The following is a 15,650-nucleotide window of genomic DNA, read 5'->3' as shown; positions in this document are numbered from 1 at the left end:
CCAACCCCCACAGGCGTTTTCAATCAGAGGTTTGAGGCTTTATTCACTACGGGTTCTTAATACTGCTCTTTAGAAATGGAATAGTGGAATAGGAAATTTTAAACACGCCTGGGTTCTAATACCAACTACTCTACTTTTAAGTGGAGAAAAACGTCCAGGGGGGTTGGTGCGGAATAAATTCTGTGTCCCAGGGTATGGTGAGAATTACAGGATTTGGTGGATATGAAAAACCCCCACCCTCCAAAACATAAAATCCCACACAGGCGGTGTGACTTTCCTCTGCTTGTCTCATTGTGAACTACAAATAGCCATGGGAAACTGGGAAGGCTCCTTTTTCCAGTTTCTGCGTGCGGGGTGGGCATTTCGAGATCATGAGCCTTCAGTAACCAGAATCTGGTGGTCTCACTGCGTTTTGGTTCCCCACAGCCTCCTCCTCAGGGTCGCAGCTCCTCCCCATGGTGCAGACTCCCAGCGTGCCCTCTGCTCTTCAATGTGGAAATGTGGTCTGAATCACTCCCTCACCCACCAGGCATCTCTGCCAAGTGAGTGGAGGAGGCCGGGCACACTGAGCGGGGGCTGCTGAGGCAGGGCCGCAGCGTCTGCCGGTGGTACCATGCAGAAGAGGGGTGAGAGGGAAAATGGGTCCTGGACAGGAGCTGTGTGTTCTGCAGTGAAGTTATGTCAGGAGGCAACTTAATGCTAAAGGTCTAGGTGGGTTTTCAGTTGGCATTGCTGTTCCTAGACTTCCCTTGTTCCTGCAGCCTGACCCCGGATGGTGCAAGCCTCTCTTTCAGGTCGTCCCATCTGACATAGTGGTCAGAGAACAAGGTTACATTGCTCATATCGGGGTGAGGACGAGTGAAAATAATACGGATTTCCCTCCACTGCAGCTCTGTGTGCGAGCACTGTGCTGATAAGCACTTTGCTAACCTCTGATACCCTTACCTTTACCTCAGCCTTGTAAGGACAGTAAAGGAGCCCCGTTGATGGGTCAGGATTTTTTTAACAATCAGGAAAACCTGAGACTCGGGGAAATGAAGGCACCCAGGAAGAAGCAGAGCCAGGAGTCTAAACCAGCCCAGGCTTTTTCTCCAACGCCACACTGTCTCCAAAAGAAATGGGGAACACGAAGCTCTGATTTGGTGTCAGAACTACATCAGAAACGCATCCAGGAGGACCAGTGACACTGTCATGGAACCGCTGATGTTCCCTCAGCACCAACTCCTCAGCGCTGCTCGAAGTGCTTTGTATTTGCCACCTTACCAGATTGTCACAACGCCCATATTGTCTGAGGGATACAGTCGTGACTCCCCTTTAGGGACCTGGGGCACAACACTGCTAGGGTCAGAACCTTCCTGTTGAAACCCAGAAACCCAACCCCAGAGCTTACACCCCTAACTTGGCTCAGAGGAGTAGGACTCGGCCCCCCTCCGGCCGGCCGCAGGGCCGTGAGGACAGCCCTCCCCCACACTGAACTGTGAGCCCCTTTCCCAGTTAGTTCTTGTCCCGTTTTCCTTTTCTCAGTCACCACTGAAGATCGGGTTGTGGAGTGGAGGATGTGCTCCCCTCACCTTTTTTTTACTTTAGAGACTCACGTTTTTGAAAGAGCTTCATTCCTTTCAACTCTTCCCTTTCTGCAACCCAGAGGCAAGCTTCTGGTATGTGGCTTATAGGGGTTCCAGAACCCTCTTTGTATTTCCCATTGATTTTACATCACTTCAGTTATTCCTCAGCTGTCACTTTTCTTCCTCAGCACAGCAGCTGTTGAGAAATTCCAGCTGAGAGACACGCGTGCAGGGCCCCGGCCTGGGGCTGACGGGAGCATGTCTGAGCGTGTCAGTTCCAGCCCGGCCATTCTCTGTGTGAGCACAGTACCCTGTAAGAGCCCCCTGCCCGCCTGTGAACGTGCTTTCTCGTTCTGTGACCTCGAGCAGGTTGCTAGACTTAGCCCATTGAATTTCTTTGGCCTCTGTATCAAAAATCCGCTGACCCTCCACACAAGGCCCCTCAGTACTGTGTCTGCTCCCTTGGCCCTGTGCATCCTCATGCCAGGCCAGTCTTCAGTCTTAAAAACCAGGCCATGGATCATATTACTCAACTTCCGGCCAAGATGGAGGCGTAGGTAGACATACTGTGCCTCCTTGCATAACCAAAAGAAGGACAACAATTTAAACACAGAAAACAACCAGAAATGACAGAAAATCGAACTGTATGGAAGTCTGACAACCAAGGAGTTAAAGAAAAAACATTCATCCAGACTGGTAGGAGGGGCTGAGATGGGCAGCCAGGCAGAGAGGACTTGCGGCAAGGCTGAGGCTGGTGGACCCAGCGAGGCGGCAGCAGGTGGAGCAGTTGGTCACTCGTTCACATGCAGATAAACCAGGAGGAACAACTGGGGAGCGAGACAGACCTCACAACCCAGGGCTCCAGCTCGGGGAAATAAAGCCTCAAACCTCTGATTGAAAACACCTGTGGGGTTTGAGGCAGCAGTGGGAGAAACTCCCAGCCTCACAGGAGAGTTCCTTGGAGAGACCCACAGGGGCCTAGAACGTACACAAACCCACCCACCCTGAAGGGGCCAGCACCAGAAGGGGCCAGTTTGCTTGGGGTAGTGGGGGAAGTGACTGTAAGCCAGCAGAGATCAGAGCAAGTGCCATTGTTCCCTCTCCAACCCCTCCCCCACATACAGCATCACAGCACAGCTACGTGGGTTACCCCACCCTGGTGAACACCTAAGGCTCTGCCCCTTTATGTAACAGGTGCGCCAAGTCAAAAAAAAAAAAAAAGGCCCAAATGACAGAACAGATCAAAGCTCCAGAAACAATACAACTAAGCAAGGAAGGAAGAGATAGCCAACCTATCACATGCACAGTTCAAAACACTGGTAATCAGGAAGCTCACAGAATTGGTTGAATTTGGTCATAATTAGATGAAACAATGAAGGCTATGCTAAGTGAAATAAAGGAAAATGTACAGGGAACCATCAGTGATGGGAAGGAAACTGGGACTCAAATCAACAGTGTGGACCAGAAGGGAGAAAGAAACATTCAACCAGAAAAGAATGAAGAAACAAGAATTCAAAAAAAAATGAGGAGAGGCTTAGGAACCTCCAGGACATCTTGAAACGTTCCAACATCCGAATCATAGGGGTGACAGAAGGAGAAGAGGAAGAGCAACAAATTGAAAACTTATTTGAACAAATAATGAAGGAGAACTTCCCCAATCTGGCAAAGGAAATAGACTTCCAGGAAGTCCAGGAAGCTCAGAGAGTCCCAAAGAAGCTGGACCCAAGGAGGAACACACCAAGGCACATTATCATTACATTACCCAAGATTAAACAGAAGGAGAGAATCTTAGAAACAGCAAGAGAGAAGGACACAGTTACCTACAAAGGAGTTCCCATAAGACTATCAGGTGATTTCTCCAAAGAGACCTTACAGGCAAGAAGGGGCTGGCAAGAAGTATTCCAAGTCGTGAAAGGCAAGGACCTACATCCAAGATTACTCTGTCTAGCAAAGCTATCATTTAGAATGAAAGGGCAGATAAAGTGCTTCCCGGATAAGGTCAAGTTAAAGGAGTTCATCATCACCAAGCCCTTATTATATGAAATGTTAAAGGGAGTTACCTAAGAAAAAGAAGATAAAAAATATGAACAGTAAAATGACAGCAACCTCATAGTTATTTACAACCACACCTAAAACAAAAACAAAAGCAAACAACTAGAACAGGAACAGAACCACAGAAATGGAGATCACAAGGAGGGTTATCAACAGGGGAGTGGGAGGGAGAGAGGGGGAAAGGTACAGAGAATAAGTAGCATAAATGGTAGGTAGGAAATAAACAGGGGGAGTGTAAGAATAGTATAGAAAATGTAGAAGCCAAAGAACTTATATGTATGACCCATGGACATGAGCTAAAGTAGGGGAATGCAGGTGGGAAGGGGTGTGCAGGGTGGAGGGGAATAAAGGGAGGAAAATGGGACAACTGTAATAGCATAATCAATAAAATATGTTTAAAAGAAAAAAACCAGGCTGTGCACACCCTCCAGCTTTGTTCTTTGCGATAAGTAGTTTGCCTGTTTTAAATAATTTACATTTCTCTATAAATACGAGAATTAGCGTGTCAACTTCTAGAAATAAAAGTCTTCTGGGATTTTGAGTGGGGTTGCATTTATAAATCAACTTGGGGAGAATTAACATCGGAACAATAATTGAATCTTCTAATGCATGAGTATAATTTTCCTTTACCTAGGTCATTTTCAATTTTAGCTTTTTTTTTTAAGTTTTCAGTTTATAAAATTTGCACATAACTTGAATCTGTTGTAAAGAGTATTGTTTTTTTTTTTAATCACATTTCCAGTCGTTTATTACTAATTTCTAGGAATACAGTTGAATTCGTGACCTTGTGTCCTATGTATGACTTTGCCACAGTCACTGGTGGCTCTGGGAGCTTTTTGGCTTATGTTTTAGGGTTTCCCATGTACACAGTCAATACCCTCTCTGAACGCAGACAGTTTTACTTCCTCTCAGGCCTTTGTTCCTTTTCCCTGGTCTCCTGCCCTGACTAGGGCCTTCAGAACAGTGCTGACTGGCGAGCGGGCCTCTCTGCTTCTCGCAGGCGTCTGCTGCAGCTTTTGCATCCGTCAGGCGGGGAGAGCTCTCAGCTCTTCCTCTTTGCTGAGAGCTTTCAGATGCTCTTCCTGTATCTGCAGGGGTGATTATTTGTTGTTTCTCCTAATTCTGTTAATATGGTAAAATAAATAGATTTTTCAGTGTAAACCACCCTTGCACTCCTAAGAAATGTGCAGTTTCTATTTTTTATTAAAGACTGCTATTTGTATTAAAATTTTTTATGTTTATGAGGAGTATTGGTCTAGAGTTTCTCTAATAATTTTGTCTAGTTTTGATACCAGGATAATAAACTGGAAAGTGTTCCCTCCTATATTCTTAAGTACTTCATGTAGAATTGTTTTCTTGGTTCAATCTTTGATTTAATTCGCAAACAAAAGCACTTGGGCCTGGACTTTTTTTAGGAAGTTATTTAACTATGAATAATTTTCTGCAAAGAATATTTATTCAGTTTATTTTCAGATATGGTGCTATTCAAATTTTCTAGTTCTTTATGTGTCTCTTTTAATAATTTGTGTCTTTCCAGTAATTTACTCATTTCATTTCAGTTGTCAGATGTAGAGGCGCACAGTCACTGATCCGCCCTCGTTCTTTCACTGTTTAAAGCACCTGTCAAGAGGGCGTCTCTTTCACTCCTGATCATTTGTGTCTTTTTCCTCTTCACCTCAGTCAGTCTAACTAGGAGTTTATCAGTTGTTTTGATGTCTTCAGAACCCAGCTTTGGGGTTTGTTGGGTTTTTTTTTTTTTATTGATTTCTGTTGTTTATTATTTCCTTCTACTTTGTTTTTGCTTTATTTTGCTTTTTGTAGCTTCTTGAAGAGGAAGCTTGAACATTGATTGTAGACATTTTTTCTAAAATTAGCATTACGTTATAAATCTTCCTGAAATACTATCTCAGCTGCATCCCACATCTGATATGCTGTGTTTTTATTTTTAGTTCTTGTGATTTCTTCTTTGACCCATGAATTAATTAGGAGTGTGTTGTTAGTTTTCAACTATTAGGGATTTTTCTAGTTGATTTCTGGTTTAATTCCGTTGTGATCAGAGTACATTTCCTTTCTGATTTTAATCATTTTAAGACTTTATGCTTATTTTAAGGCCTACCATAGGGTCTGTCTGGGTGAGTTGTCACACATGCACCTGGAAAGAGTGAGTGTGTGTGTGTCTGTGTCTGTCTGTCTGTCTGTTCTTGGGGTGGCATGTTCTGTAAATGTCCGTTCCGTCCAGTTGGTTGTGTGTTGTCAGATCGTCCCCGGACTGGCTGGCTCTCTCTCCTCGTGCTCTGTCACTCACTGAGACCGAAGTGGGCTCGGCTCCCGTTGCACAGCGACCTAGTTCTCCTTTCAGCTGTGTCAGTTTTCATTTCCTAGAATTCAAATCAATGCACGCATTTCTGATGGTTACACCTTCTCAATGGAGTTACTGTTTTATTTTATGAAATGCCCCTTTTTATCTCTGGTAATGCTCTGCTCTGAAATCTACTTTGTCTGATAGTAATATGACCACTTCGACCTCCACGGTATTGCATGGGGCACCCTTTTACTTTTAGCGCATGTGTGTCTTTGTATTTAAAATGGTTTTTGTAGCCAGCATGTAGTTGGGTGTTGCTTTTTTTTTTTTTAATTCTCACCTGAAGATACGCTTTTTTATTTAGAGAGAGAGGAAGGGGGAGAGAGACACATCAACGTAAGAAAGAAATACTGATCCGTTGCCTCCCGCATGCACCCCAGTGGGACTCAAACCTGCAGCCTTTCGGTGTGCGGGGTGATACTCCAGCCAGCCGAGCCGCCAGGCTGTAGCGGGTCTTTTTAAATTTGGTCTGATAATCTATCTCCCTTTAATTGGAATGTTTAGACCAGTTACATTTAATGCAGTTATTTATATGATGGACTTAAGTCTACCACCTTGCTATTTGTTATCTCTTTGTTGTATTTGCCTTTTTTTTTTCCCCTCCTTTTCTTCGTGATTCCATCTCACCACTTAATGTGCCTTATTAGCTGTTCTGGAACACTCTTATCTCCAGAGCTCTGTCCCGTAGCTTCCAGCCACCTCAGCATCACTGCCTGCTTCCCCCTGTGAGGCTTGTTCTGTGAGGAAACCTCACCCTGCTCCTTGGTCCACAGTGTGCTTCTAGGCAGACAGCCAGGCCGGCAGCAGGGCTCACCTTGTTATGTTTTCTTTTTCCCAGGAAACACAGTTCCACATTTATTGTTTCCAGTGGGAGGGTAAATCTGGTCCCTGTTAGTCCTTTGTGACCGGAAGTGGGAGCCTGGATTTATGCTTATTAGCACCAGGTGTTCGTCATGTACCTGGAGAGGGTTGTGCAGCATGTGCTGTGCACCTTCCCAGAGGTGAGGGCAGCGCCTGGAGTAACCGCACAGGTGCTGGGCATGATGTCAGGTGGCCTGACCTGCTTTTAGATTCTTGCTGTACTTTGCACTGTGAGAGCTTGGGGAGTCAGGGTGAGCAGGGAAGACTCGAGTTAGAAGAGTCCGTGACCTGGCTGTCCCATACTTCTTAGAGTGAGCCTTAGTATTAATCATCATCCCCCGTGGTGGTGACGACTAGTAAATGAGAGAAGTATGTACCCCAGGAGATGAGAATGGAGTCCAAGGGAGAGAGGGGAGAGGGAATGTGTTGTTTGGATTAAAGTAACACAGGATCTTTAACAGGACTTCGTTCTCCTCACTGGTTGTTTCCTGTTGTTTCTTGTTTCCCTCTTGATTTCTCCTGGGGACTGGGGAGGTGATAAGCCACCCCACAGAAACCTGCCAGTAATGAATGGCCTTTGGAGTTTCATGTCATGCCATTCTCTATTCTCCATTTAAGGCCTAGCCCCCTGGAATCTGTTCCCCCAAAGAAGATGAGTCAGAGGACCTGTGGTCCCAGGGAGAGTGCAGGGCTCGGCATCAGCTGGGTGTCGTTTCAGGGAAACCTCTGCTCACTGTCAAAGGCGGCTGTGCATAAGGAGCCAGCCGAGACCCTCTGTGCCCAGGACTCTGTCACTGGGAGCCCCACCCTGTCTCCTGGACCTCCCACTACTGTTTCGCAGTCGTTCATCCTTCAGTTATCTGTGGAATGTCCCGTGTCAGGGACTCACATCATGCTCACTGGGACCCAGAGATCTGCCCTCCAGACCTTTGCATGCTTTAGAAAAAACTGGGGTGGAGGATGGCCGTTGCAGCTAATAAAAACAGAAAGCCAGGAAAGGTGTGGCCTCCTTTATCAAGTAACAAAGAGAGTGAAATGCCAAACTTGTTTGATGAAGCAGAGAAAATACTGAGAGCCTAGAGGAAGAAAGCCAGAATTTATCATTACTGTTGATGAGCATGACTGCTGCATCTTACTGAGCATTCGTTCACTCTGTGAGACACTGTGCCGTGGCCTTTCTGCCGCAGGTATCCCTCAGGTGAAAGGCCTGAGGCTCAGCAAGCCTCTCAGTGCCTTGGCCAGGGGCACGTGGTCAGGGAGCGGTGGGAATGGAGCCCAGGCTGTCTGGTGCCAGAGGCTGTCCTCCTAACCACTGCCCTACCTGCCTCGGGGCCAGAGCCTGGGCCAGGCACTCTGCGTGAGTCTAGTCTCAGTGCGACCTTGGGCGGATCATTTCCCCCTGACTGGATCACAGCTTCCCCTTCATCTCAAAATGGGATTGTGCTGGGTGATTCACGCCTCTTCCGGTTCTCAATTCTTGTTCTGTAACGGCAGCTCTTAAATGTTTCAGGCTGAGGAAAAGGCAGATGCACTGAATAAGGAGCTGCTTATGACCAAACAGAAGCTGATTGATGCAGAAGAAGAGAAAAGACGGCTGGAGGAAGAGTCTGCTCAGGTAAGGGAGCCTCATCCCTCTGCGTCTTGCAAACACTCGGTGGTTGGCACTGGCGACCCCGGAGACAGCTGGCTCTTATTTCTCTCCAAAGGCCTCTTTAATTGACTGCGTAAAGATAATGGTTCTTAATAATTAAAGCGTAGGAGGCGACAGTGGGGCAGAGCCTGTCTTTGGTTGGGCAGGAGAAATTCCTGTGTGTCAGCTTTCAAGTGCGACAAAGAATAGGGCTAGCATTTCTGCAGAAGGAGAGCAGACTTAAAACGTCTGGCTGGGCTCTTCCCAGCCTGTCACTGACATTCCCCTGCTGAGCAAACCCCAGAAGGCCCGTCAGAGCCAGCTCTGCAGTGTGAGGTGGAAGCGCAGCCGAGGGAAGAGTTTTGGGTGCTGGTGCCTGGGGCAGTCCCCTCCCTCCCCCCTCACTTGTCCACAAAGGTAACTCCCTCTGACCTCATTCAGGGCTGCCTGAGCAAGGCCACAAGGCACTTTCTACACCTACCTGAGGCCAGTTCCTAAAGAAGCCTGTCCTCAGTGAGCTCGGCCGCCTGTGTGGCTGGTGCTGCACCCTCAGCGCAGGCCCACAGGCTGGGCTGCACGCTGGCAGGGAGGAACTTCAGCAAAAGCCCGGTCTTTTGCTGAAGCCCGGTCTGCAGTGGGGGTTTGTCATTACTGTTTCTGGAAGCTTTGACCGTCTCTCCCTTTCCTGGCGCCAAGAACCAGGGTTAACACCGCCAGGAGGGAAGGAAGAGGGGCGAATCAGAGCCCTTCCAGAGTTCGATGAGGCACTGTTTAGAAAGCCCTTTGTATTTTCCTTAAAACACTCACTTCTGCTTTCTTAATGCACGCAGTTAAAGGAAATGTGTCGGCGGGAGCTTGACAAGGCAGAATCTGAGATTAAAAAAAACAGTTCGATCATCGGTGACTACAAGCAGGTGGGTCTGTGCACCCTGGAACTGGGCTGTGCTCCCAGCAGCCCTGCTGGTCTGCGTGAAACGTGTCCCCACCTCACCCAGGAGCTTCTGGTTCTCAGCTCTAGAATGAGGGGAATGGCCGCATTCTTGGGCCATGTCGGTGGAGCGCCAGGCATGTGCGTGCCCTGCAGGTACTCAGTGAGGCCGCACCATGTTCCCGGGGACGTTCAGGTTTGCGTTCCAGCCTCGTGGTCCTGCGTGGTCACGCGATGCAGCCCGTTCTCTCCCTGGCTGTTTGCATTTAAGGACATAACTGAACTGGTCTTGCCCCTTCCTACACTGGGCTCCCACCCTGGCACGCGAGTCTGCGAGTGTTTGGAAACCGGTGCCCACTGTGTGCGGGGCTGCTAGGTTCCTGCAAGGCCCAGCCAAGGGACACAGAGGTGGCGTGGCCCGAGGAGCCTCTGCTCTCCCACAGTGGCAGCTACTGGGAGCCATCTGCATCCCATGTAGTGTAGTCCAGCTGCCACCACAGAGCTCACCCTGGTCCCCCAGGGTGCAGGCAGTAGCACTGCTTAACATGTCTGTTTCTTTAGATTTGTTCTCAGTTGAGTGAAAGACTGGAGAAGCAGCAGACCACTAATAAACTGGAAATTGAGAAAATTCGGGTAAGTCTTCCTTTACTGAAGAAATTGTATAGCACCCAGCTCAGTTTGTTGCTGTGATCAGCACAGCAGATTCTGGTGGGGAGCGGGGGCGCTGCTTGGGTTTCAGAAGTGAGAGAACCTGCCCAGAACCTGATCGGGCGCCTGCCATGGCCTGGCTCAGCAGTAGCTGACACTGTGCCTGTCTCCTCTGAAGGGGAGTACGGATGAGACCCGAGACACCAAAGTGTGAGGGCCCTTGTTCTTAAAAGACTGTATAGCATCCTCCTCTGGGTAGTTCACAAACCACAGAACGATGGCCACCAGCTTTCCAGGTGTTGTCACGTGGAAAGTGAGTGCCCAAAGCACAGGAGTCTGGAGTGCAGACTCCCCTGAGGTGGGGACAGAGGTCAGGACCCTGTGGTGTGACTTGCCGCTCCCACCTTGTGTGTGGAGTGGGAACATGCCCTCCGAGCCCAGTTCCCTCTGCTGTCGTAGTGGTCCAGATGCCACAAGGACTTGAGTTTCTAACGTACAGTTGTAGCCAGTTTGCGGACTTGAGTAACTTGGCACTTTCTTTAAGCTGTACTTGTATGATCAGACTTACCAAATTAAGATGAGCCACTTACTGGATGATGCTTTTCTAGCATGTTTACAGTTCAGCGGACAGAAAGTGGGAGAGTTCTGTGCTCACGGCCGTGTTTGGAGCAAGATGACACCCGGCCCCATCACAAGGAGTGTTTAACCAGTAGTCGCTATTTGTTAAATATCATTTATTTTCTGATTCTAAAACTAATAATACTCATTGCAGAACACTTGGAAAATAGAGTAAATAAGCCCTGGAGGGTGGCTCAGGTGGTTGGAGCATCATCCCACAACCCAGAAGGTCACGGGTAGCATCCCTGGTCAGGGCGCATGTGGGAGGCAACCCACCGGTGTTTCTCTCCCTCCCCCTCTCCCTCCCTGCTCTTCCTGTTTCTCTAAAATCAACAATAAAATATCCTCGGGTGAGGATTACAAAAAAAGAACAAGGAAAAAAAAAGTCACGCACTCATTACCCACAGATGACAGCACTGTTGTTAGCGCTTTGGTGCGTATTCTTTCAGCCTTTGTTCCCCGTGTGAACAGAGAACAGGAAAATTCACTCGTTCTGGGATCCGCGTCTTTGCACACTCATGTCTCTGGCGTTCGGGCATGCTCTGTGTAGCTGGTGGCTTGTGGTTTTGCTGGCAGAGTATTTCCTGAGAGGAGATAAAATGGCATTTCTGCAGTCAGTTGGGTGGGCGTGGCACTCACGTTAACGTTAACTGCCGCGCGTGTGTGTGTCCTGGCCCATGGCCCACCCGTTCCCTGAGGCCCCATGTCATGAACGACTCCTCACTGACTTCTCAGGGGCTGTGTGCCTCCTGTGTAAGCACTGCACAGTGTGTGAAATTTCTCCCAGACCGTGGGCAGCTTCCCCTTTTTCCTGGCCTCTCATTCTGCAGTGAAAACCCTTGTACATCAGACTTACCTAGTCACTGCTGCTGCTTGTTCTTAGCCAAGGTGCCTAGATGTGAGATTACTGGATCAGGACGTCAGAACGGTGTTGTGGCTTTCAGTCTGTGCTGCGAGGTGGGGTGGCCGTGCCCAGAAGCTGTCTGCCAGTTTACAAAGAGCAGGTTTCAGAAGCTGGAGGGCCCCACTGAGAAGCCACCTCTTGGCTCCCCAGGAAGGGGATACTCACATCTTCTGAAGGGCCAGTTTCTTCTCGTCTGTTCACATCTGACTTTCAATTTCAGCAAAAAGTGGACGACTGTGAGCGCTGCCGCGAATTTTTCAACAAAGAAGGGCGCGTGAAGGGCAGCAGCTCAGCTAAGGAAGCTGTAGAGGAGGACACAGACGAGGAGAAGGAGACGCTCAAGAACCAGCTGAGAGAGATGGAACTGGAGCTGGCACAGACCAAGCTGCAGCTGGTGGAAGCCGAGTGTAAGATACAGGTACTGGCCCCGCCCCACCCCGCTCCAGGCCCAGCGGCCCAAGGGACTCCATGCAGTGGGACTCCTGCCTGTGAGAGGGGTTTCCTGGTGGGGGCTGGATGCACCAGGAATGATCTTCATGGGTTGGAGTTCTTTTCCCTTTTAAATTTTGACTATGATCCTGATGGGAAGAAGCCCATTACTTGTTATTTACCAGTGGGTGTTCATGTGCTATTTGGTCTATTCTGAGGACTGGACTTTCCCCTAATGAGATTTGTCCATCAAGCTTGGAAGCTTTCTGGTGGAGCAGGGGTACACACTTTGGAATCACAGCTGTACCATCAGACTCTCCAACCTTAGTCAGTGACCTCTCCCTGCAAGCTCCTCACGAGCAGGTGGAGGAGATGAGGGCCCTTCACGGACTGCTTGCCCTGAGGCCCGAGGAAGGTAGCGCACAGAAAGGGCTTCCGTAGCACAGTATCCGAGGGCTTGATAAATGCTGGATTTTGTGCCCCCACTCCCATCACTTAACTAGCTTTGTTACTTTGGGCATATTGCCGAATTTATCCGAGCCTCCATTCCTGGTGAAGGAATTGGGGCTTATTTGGGTCATCCTTACACTCCACGGCTAGTTGCATCAGCACCAGTGCTGAGCACTAGGAACCAAGTTCAGGGCTACAGCTTGGGCCTGGCCTCCTGTGTCACACACAGTCACTGGGCATCTGTTCCTTGCCAGGCCCTGTTCTAGATGCAAGGGCTGCGGAGCTAAGACTGGGCTCATGGGACTTTCCAGGACAGTCAGGACAGGCGTCACCAAGGCAGCAGTGTCTGAGCTGTGGTCAGAGAGTGGAAGGGCTGGCAGCAGCGCAGAGGGAGGCGAGGGCTGGCCCAGTGCAGAGCCCCGGAAAGTGGGGGTGTGAGTGGTTGCTGAGCTAGAAGAGCCTGCAGGCCCAGACTGACATTTCAAATGCTTTGCTTGGGAGTGGAGACTTTAAAAGTTCTTTCTGGAAATCTGTGGTGCAGCCTCAGCTAGGGTGGAGCTCCATCTGCCTGGTGTGTAGTGGGTGGACAGGAGAGAAAGACGTGCATTTAGGGGGTGGTTTTAATAGACTAGAAAGAAATGAGGAGGACTTAACTAGGAAAGCCCCCACAGCTTTAGGCATTCCAGGTCTTTCTGTGCCAGTTCTGGACTGGGGGGAATTTCCAGAGGCCTCTCAAGAGTGGACAGACAGAATCCTGGCCTTGACTCAGTCTGGGGCGGCGCCCTCACGGAGTCTCCCTTCCCCTTGCAGGACTTGGAGCACCATTTGGGCCTTGCTCTGAATGAGGTGCAGGCAGCCAAGAAGACGTGGTTTAACCGAACACTGAGCTCCATAAAGACAGCAACTGGGGTTCAAGGGAAAGAGACGTGCTGAGCGCGGCTGCGGCCTGCAGACACCATCGGAAAACACGACACCTTTGGTTGCCTTCTTTGGCCAGATGTGTGATTCTGTGACATGTCCCAGGACCAGAGCAAACCTGAGTCCGATTCATAGAAACATATTGGTAGGTCATTGGACCAGAGCTCACGAAGCAGGTGGCCTCAGGGTGAGGCTCTCTTAACTGCTGACACTAACAGGTCTGCTCCGGTCGTGCCAGGAAACTGCTTCCGGGGTGACCTCCAGGCCTCACCCAAACCCCGGCCTGAGTTGACATTATCAGAGTTAGGGGTGGGGATCCTTTCAGGCTGTTGGTTTTTTCCTATACCTTTAATTTTTTTAATAGACATATATATATACATATATATATATATACACACACATATATATATATAGTGGCAGGGTGGGTCAGGACAGAGGATCTGTAACTCAAGTATAATTCTTCCCTGCGTCAGTGCCAGCCAAGGGTCCTCTGGGTAGATGGTGAAGAAGCACTTTCTTTTAAATAGGAGGGTTTCACGGTTGCAGTTGAAACCACCTCGTCTCATTCAGCTGTACGACGCACAGGTTTTTGGTTTGGCATTATTCACGTTTCTGATCAATTCTATGCAACTCTCATGGTTCCTGTGGTTTTTTAGTGTTAGCGGCCAAAATGACTTCACAGGGCTGGGCGACTGACTGTAAGACTGGATGAAGCGTAACGGGGACAAACCCTACTTTGTTCAATGTGTCGTGTGTGTATGTGTGTATATATGTATATAGTACCTTTTCCCAAAGCCCCAAATAACAGTGTTTAAATCCCAGACTAGGACTGATCTGCACAACTTGATTATGTGGTTATTCGGGCACTTGATCTCACTCAAGGTTTGCTGGCTCTGCTCTCCTCCCTGCCACAGGAAGCACTGTGCAGAGCTCCCTCACTTCCAGATTCCAGGCATTTTGCACAACAGCTCGTGTGAGCGAGACGGACCCTGAGCTGTGTGCGTGTGTAAATGTGTGGGATGCACATGTCAGCACTGCCCTGCTGGCCTGTGTCCCTGCCTGCCAGGCCCTCCCTGCGGTGTGGCCGGCTGCAAACCTCGCTGTTCACATGGGCTGCAAGTTCTCACTTCTAAACTATGGAATGCAGGTTTTAGCACCTTTTTTTAAAAAAAGATTTTTAATTTATATAGTGACGTGCTGACAGGCTGTCTTGCAGATGGTTCGTTGTCGTCTTCGTGTGGTGTGGAGGTAGCTGGTTACAGGAGGCGCTGGTTTCTGTGTAGACACTTGGGTTGCATTGTATCTTTTCCTGTTGGCTGTACTGACACTTGCTGAAGTCATCCGAGATGACGGGGAGGTAACAAGCGGCAACCCCTACTCCGTTCACCATCCCTCCCCTCCTCCCACTTTCTGTGTCTTTCTTGTTTAGTTACCACAACAGCTGTAAGCCCCTCTAAAACTAGGTGCGTGGACATTGTGTTAGGGTAGTTACAGTGTGTTAACTTTATGAATTGAAATATAAACCAGTAAAATTGTATTACTATTTCTTCCGTTGGTTTTATTTTAACAGCATATTCATTAAATATTTTGGTACAAACAGCATTGCTTTGTAAAAACCAGTTCTATCATTACATGCTCCTGCCTTCCCACCCCCAGCAGTCAGGGGAGACCGCCCTCGGTGCAGTCACATACCGTGTGAGAGCCTCAGGCAGCTCCTCCATTCAGGCTTTTTGTACGCAGAGGAGGGGAGCCAGGTCCGTGGGATGAGAAGCCGGGCTGTCCCCTGGGAGGCTGGTGCCTGTGCCTTCATCCCTTCATCGGGAGCTCTGCAGTCGCAGTCACGGGTGAGGCACTGTTTGTGTGTTTGAGGCTTAGGTTTAGGGAAATCATAAGGGAGTAGTTAAGCCTTAAAAGGCAAAAGCATCTCACCAGACCGAGATGGGAGAGGGAATTCCCTCCCAAAATGTGTGTGTGCTGGTGAAATAGGGGAAGAGCAGAAAGGCAGGCAGAGTCCCGGGGTCCAGGCATGCTCTTCTAAAACCTTCATAAGTGGTGGCATGGACAGAGCCATCGAGAAAGTTCCTTTCCGTTCACTGGTGCCCACCCCCACCCCCACACCCTTGCACCAGTGGGATGAGGCTCCCAAATCCTCGGCTATCCTTACCACCTCATCCCCTTCTCAGCAGCAGGAAGAGGAGCAGTGCTCCCCAACCCCATGGTGCCCACCCCTCTCTGCCTGACCTGCCTGCTCTCCAGGACCCCAGCTACACCCGGCCTTTGGATGG

At 49.1% G+C, this 15,650-nt stretch overlaps 1 protein-coding gene across 4 annotated transcripts in view; it reads left to right on the top strand.

Moving 5' to 3' along the window:
• The window catches only part of RABGAP1 (RAB GTPase activating protein 1), a 160,059-nt gene extending 145,092 nt beyond the window's left edge, over nt 1-14,967 (top strand). For all 4 annotated transcript variants that reach the window (XM_024562100.3, XM_053920829.1, XM_053920833.1 and 1 more), the window contains 5 exons: nt 8,351-8,455; nt 9,301-9,384; nt 9,960-10,031; nt 11,789-11,986; nt 13,258-14,967. In XM_024562100.3, coding sequence (XP_024417868.1) covers nt 8,351-8,455; nt 9,301-9,384; nt 9,960-10,031; nt 11,789-11,986; nt 13,258-13,380 — 582 coding nt within the window. In that variant the 3' untranslated portion in view covers nt 13,381-14,967. The remainder of the gene's footprint in view (nt 1-8,350; nt 8,456-9,300; nt 9,385-9,959; nt 10,032-11,788; nt 11,987-13,257) is intronic.
• Nucleotides 14,968-15,650: the final 683 nt, after the last annotated feature.

Source organism: Desmodus rotundus, chromosome 1 (assembly GCF_022682495.2).
Source record: "Desmodus rotundus isolate HL8 chromosome 1, HLdesRot8A.1, whole genome shotgun sequence".
In the NCBI taxonomy this organism is placed as follows: domain Eukaryota; kingdom Metazoa; phylum Chordata; class Mammalia; order Chiroptera; family Phyllostomidae; genus Desmodus; species Desmodus rotundus.
Note: the sequence above shows the minus strand (reverse complement) of the source record. Positions and strands in the feature narration are given on the sequence as shown.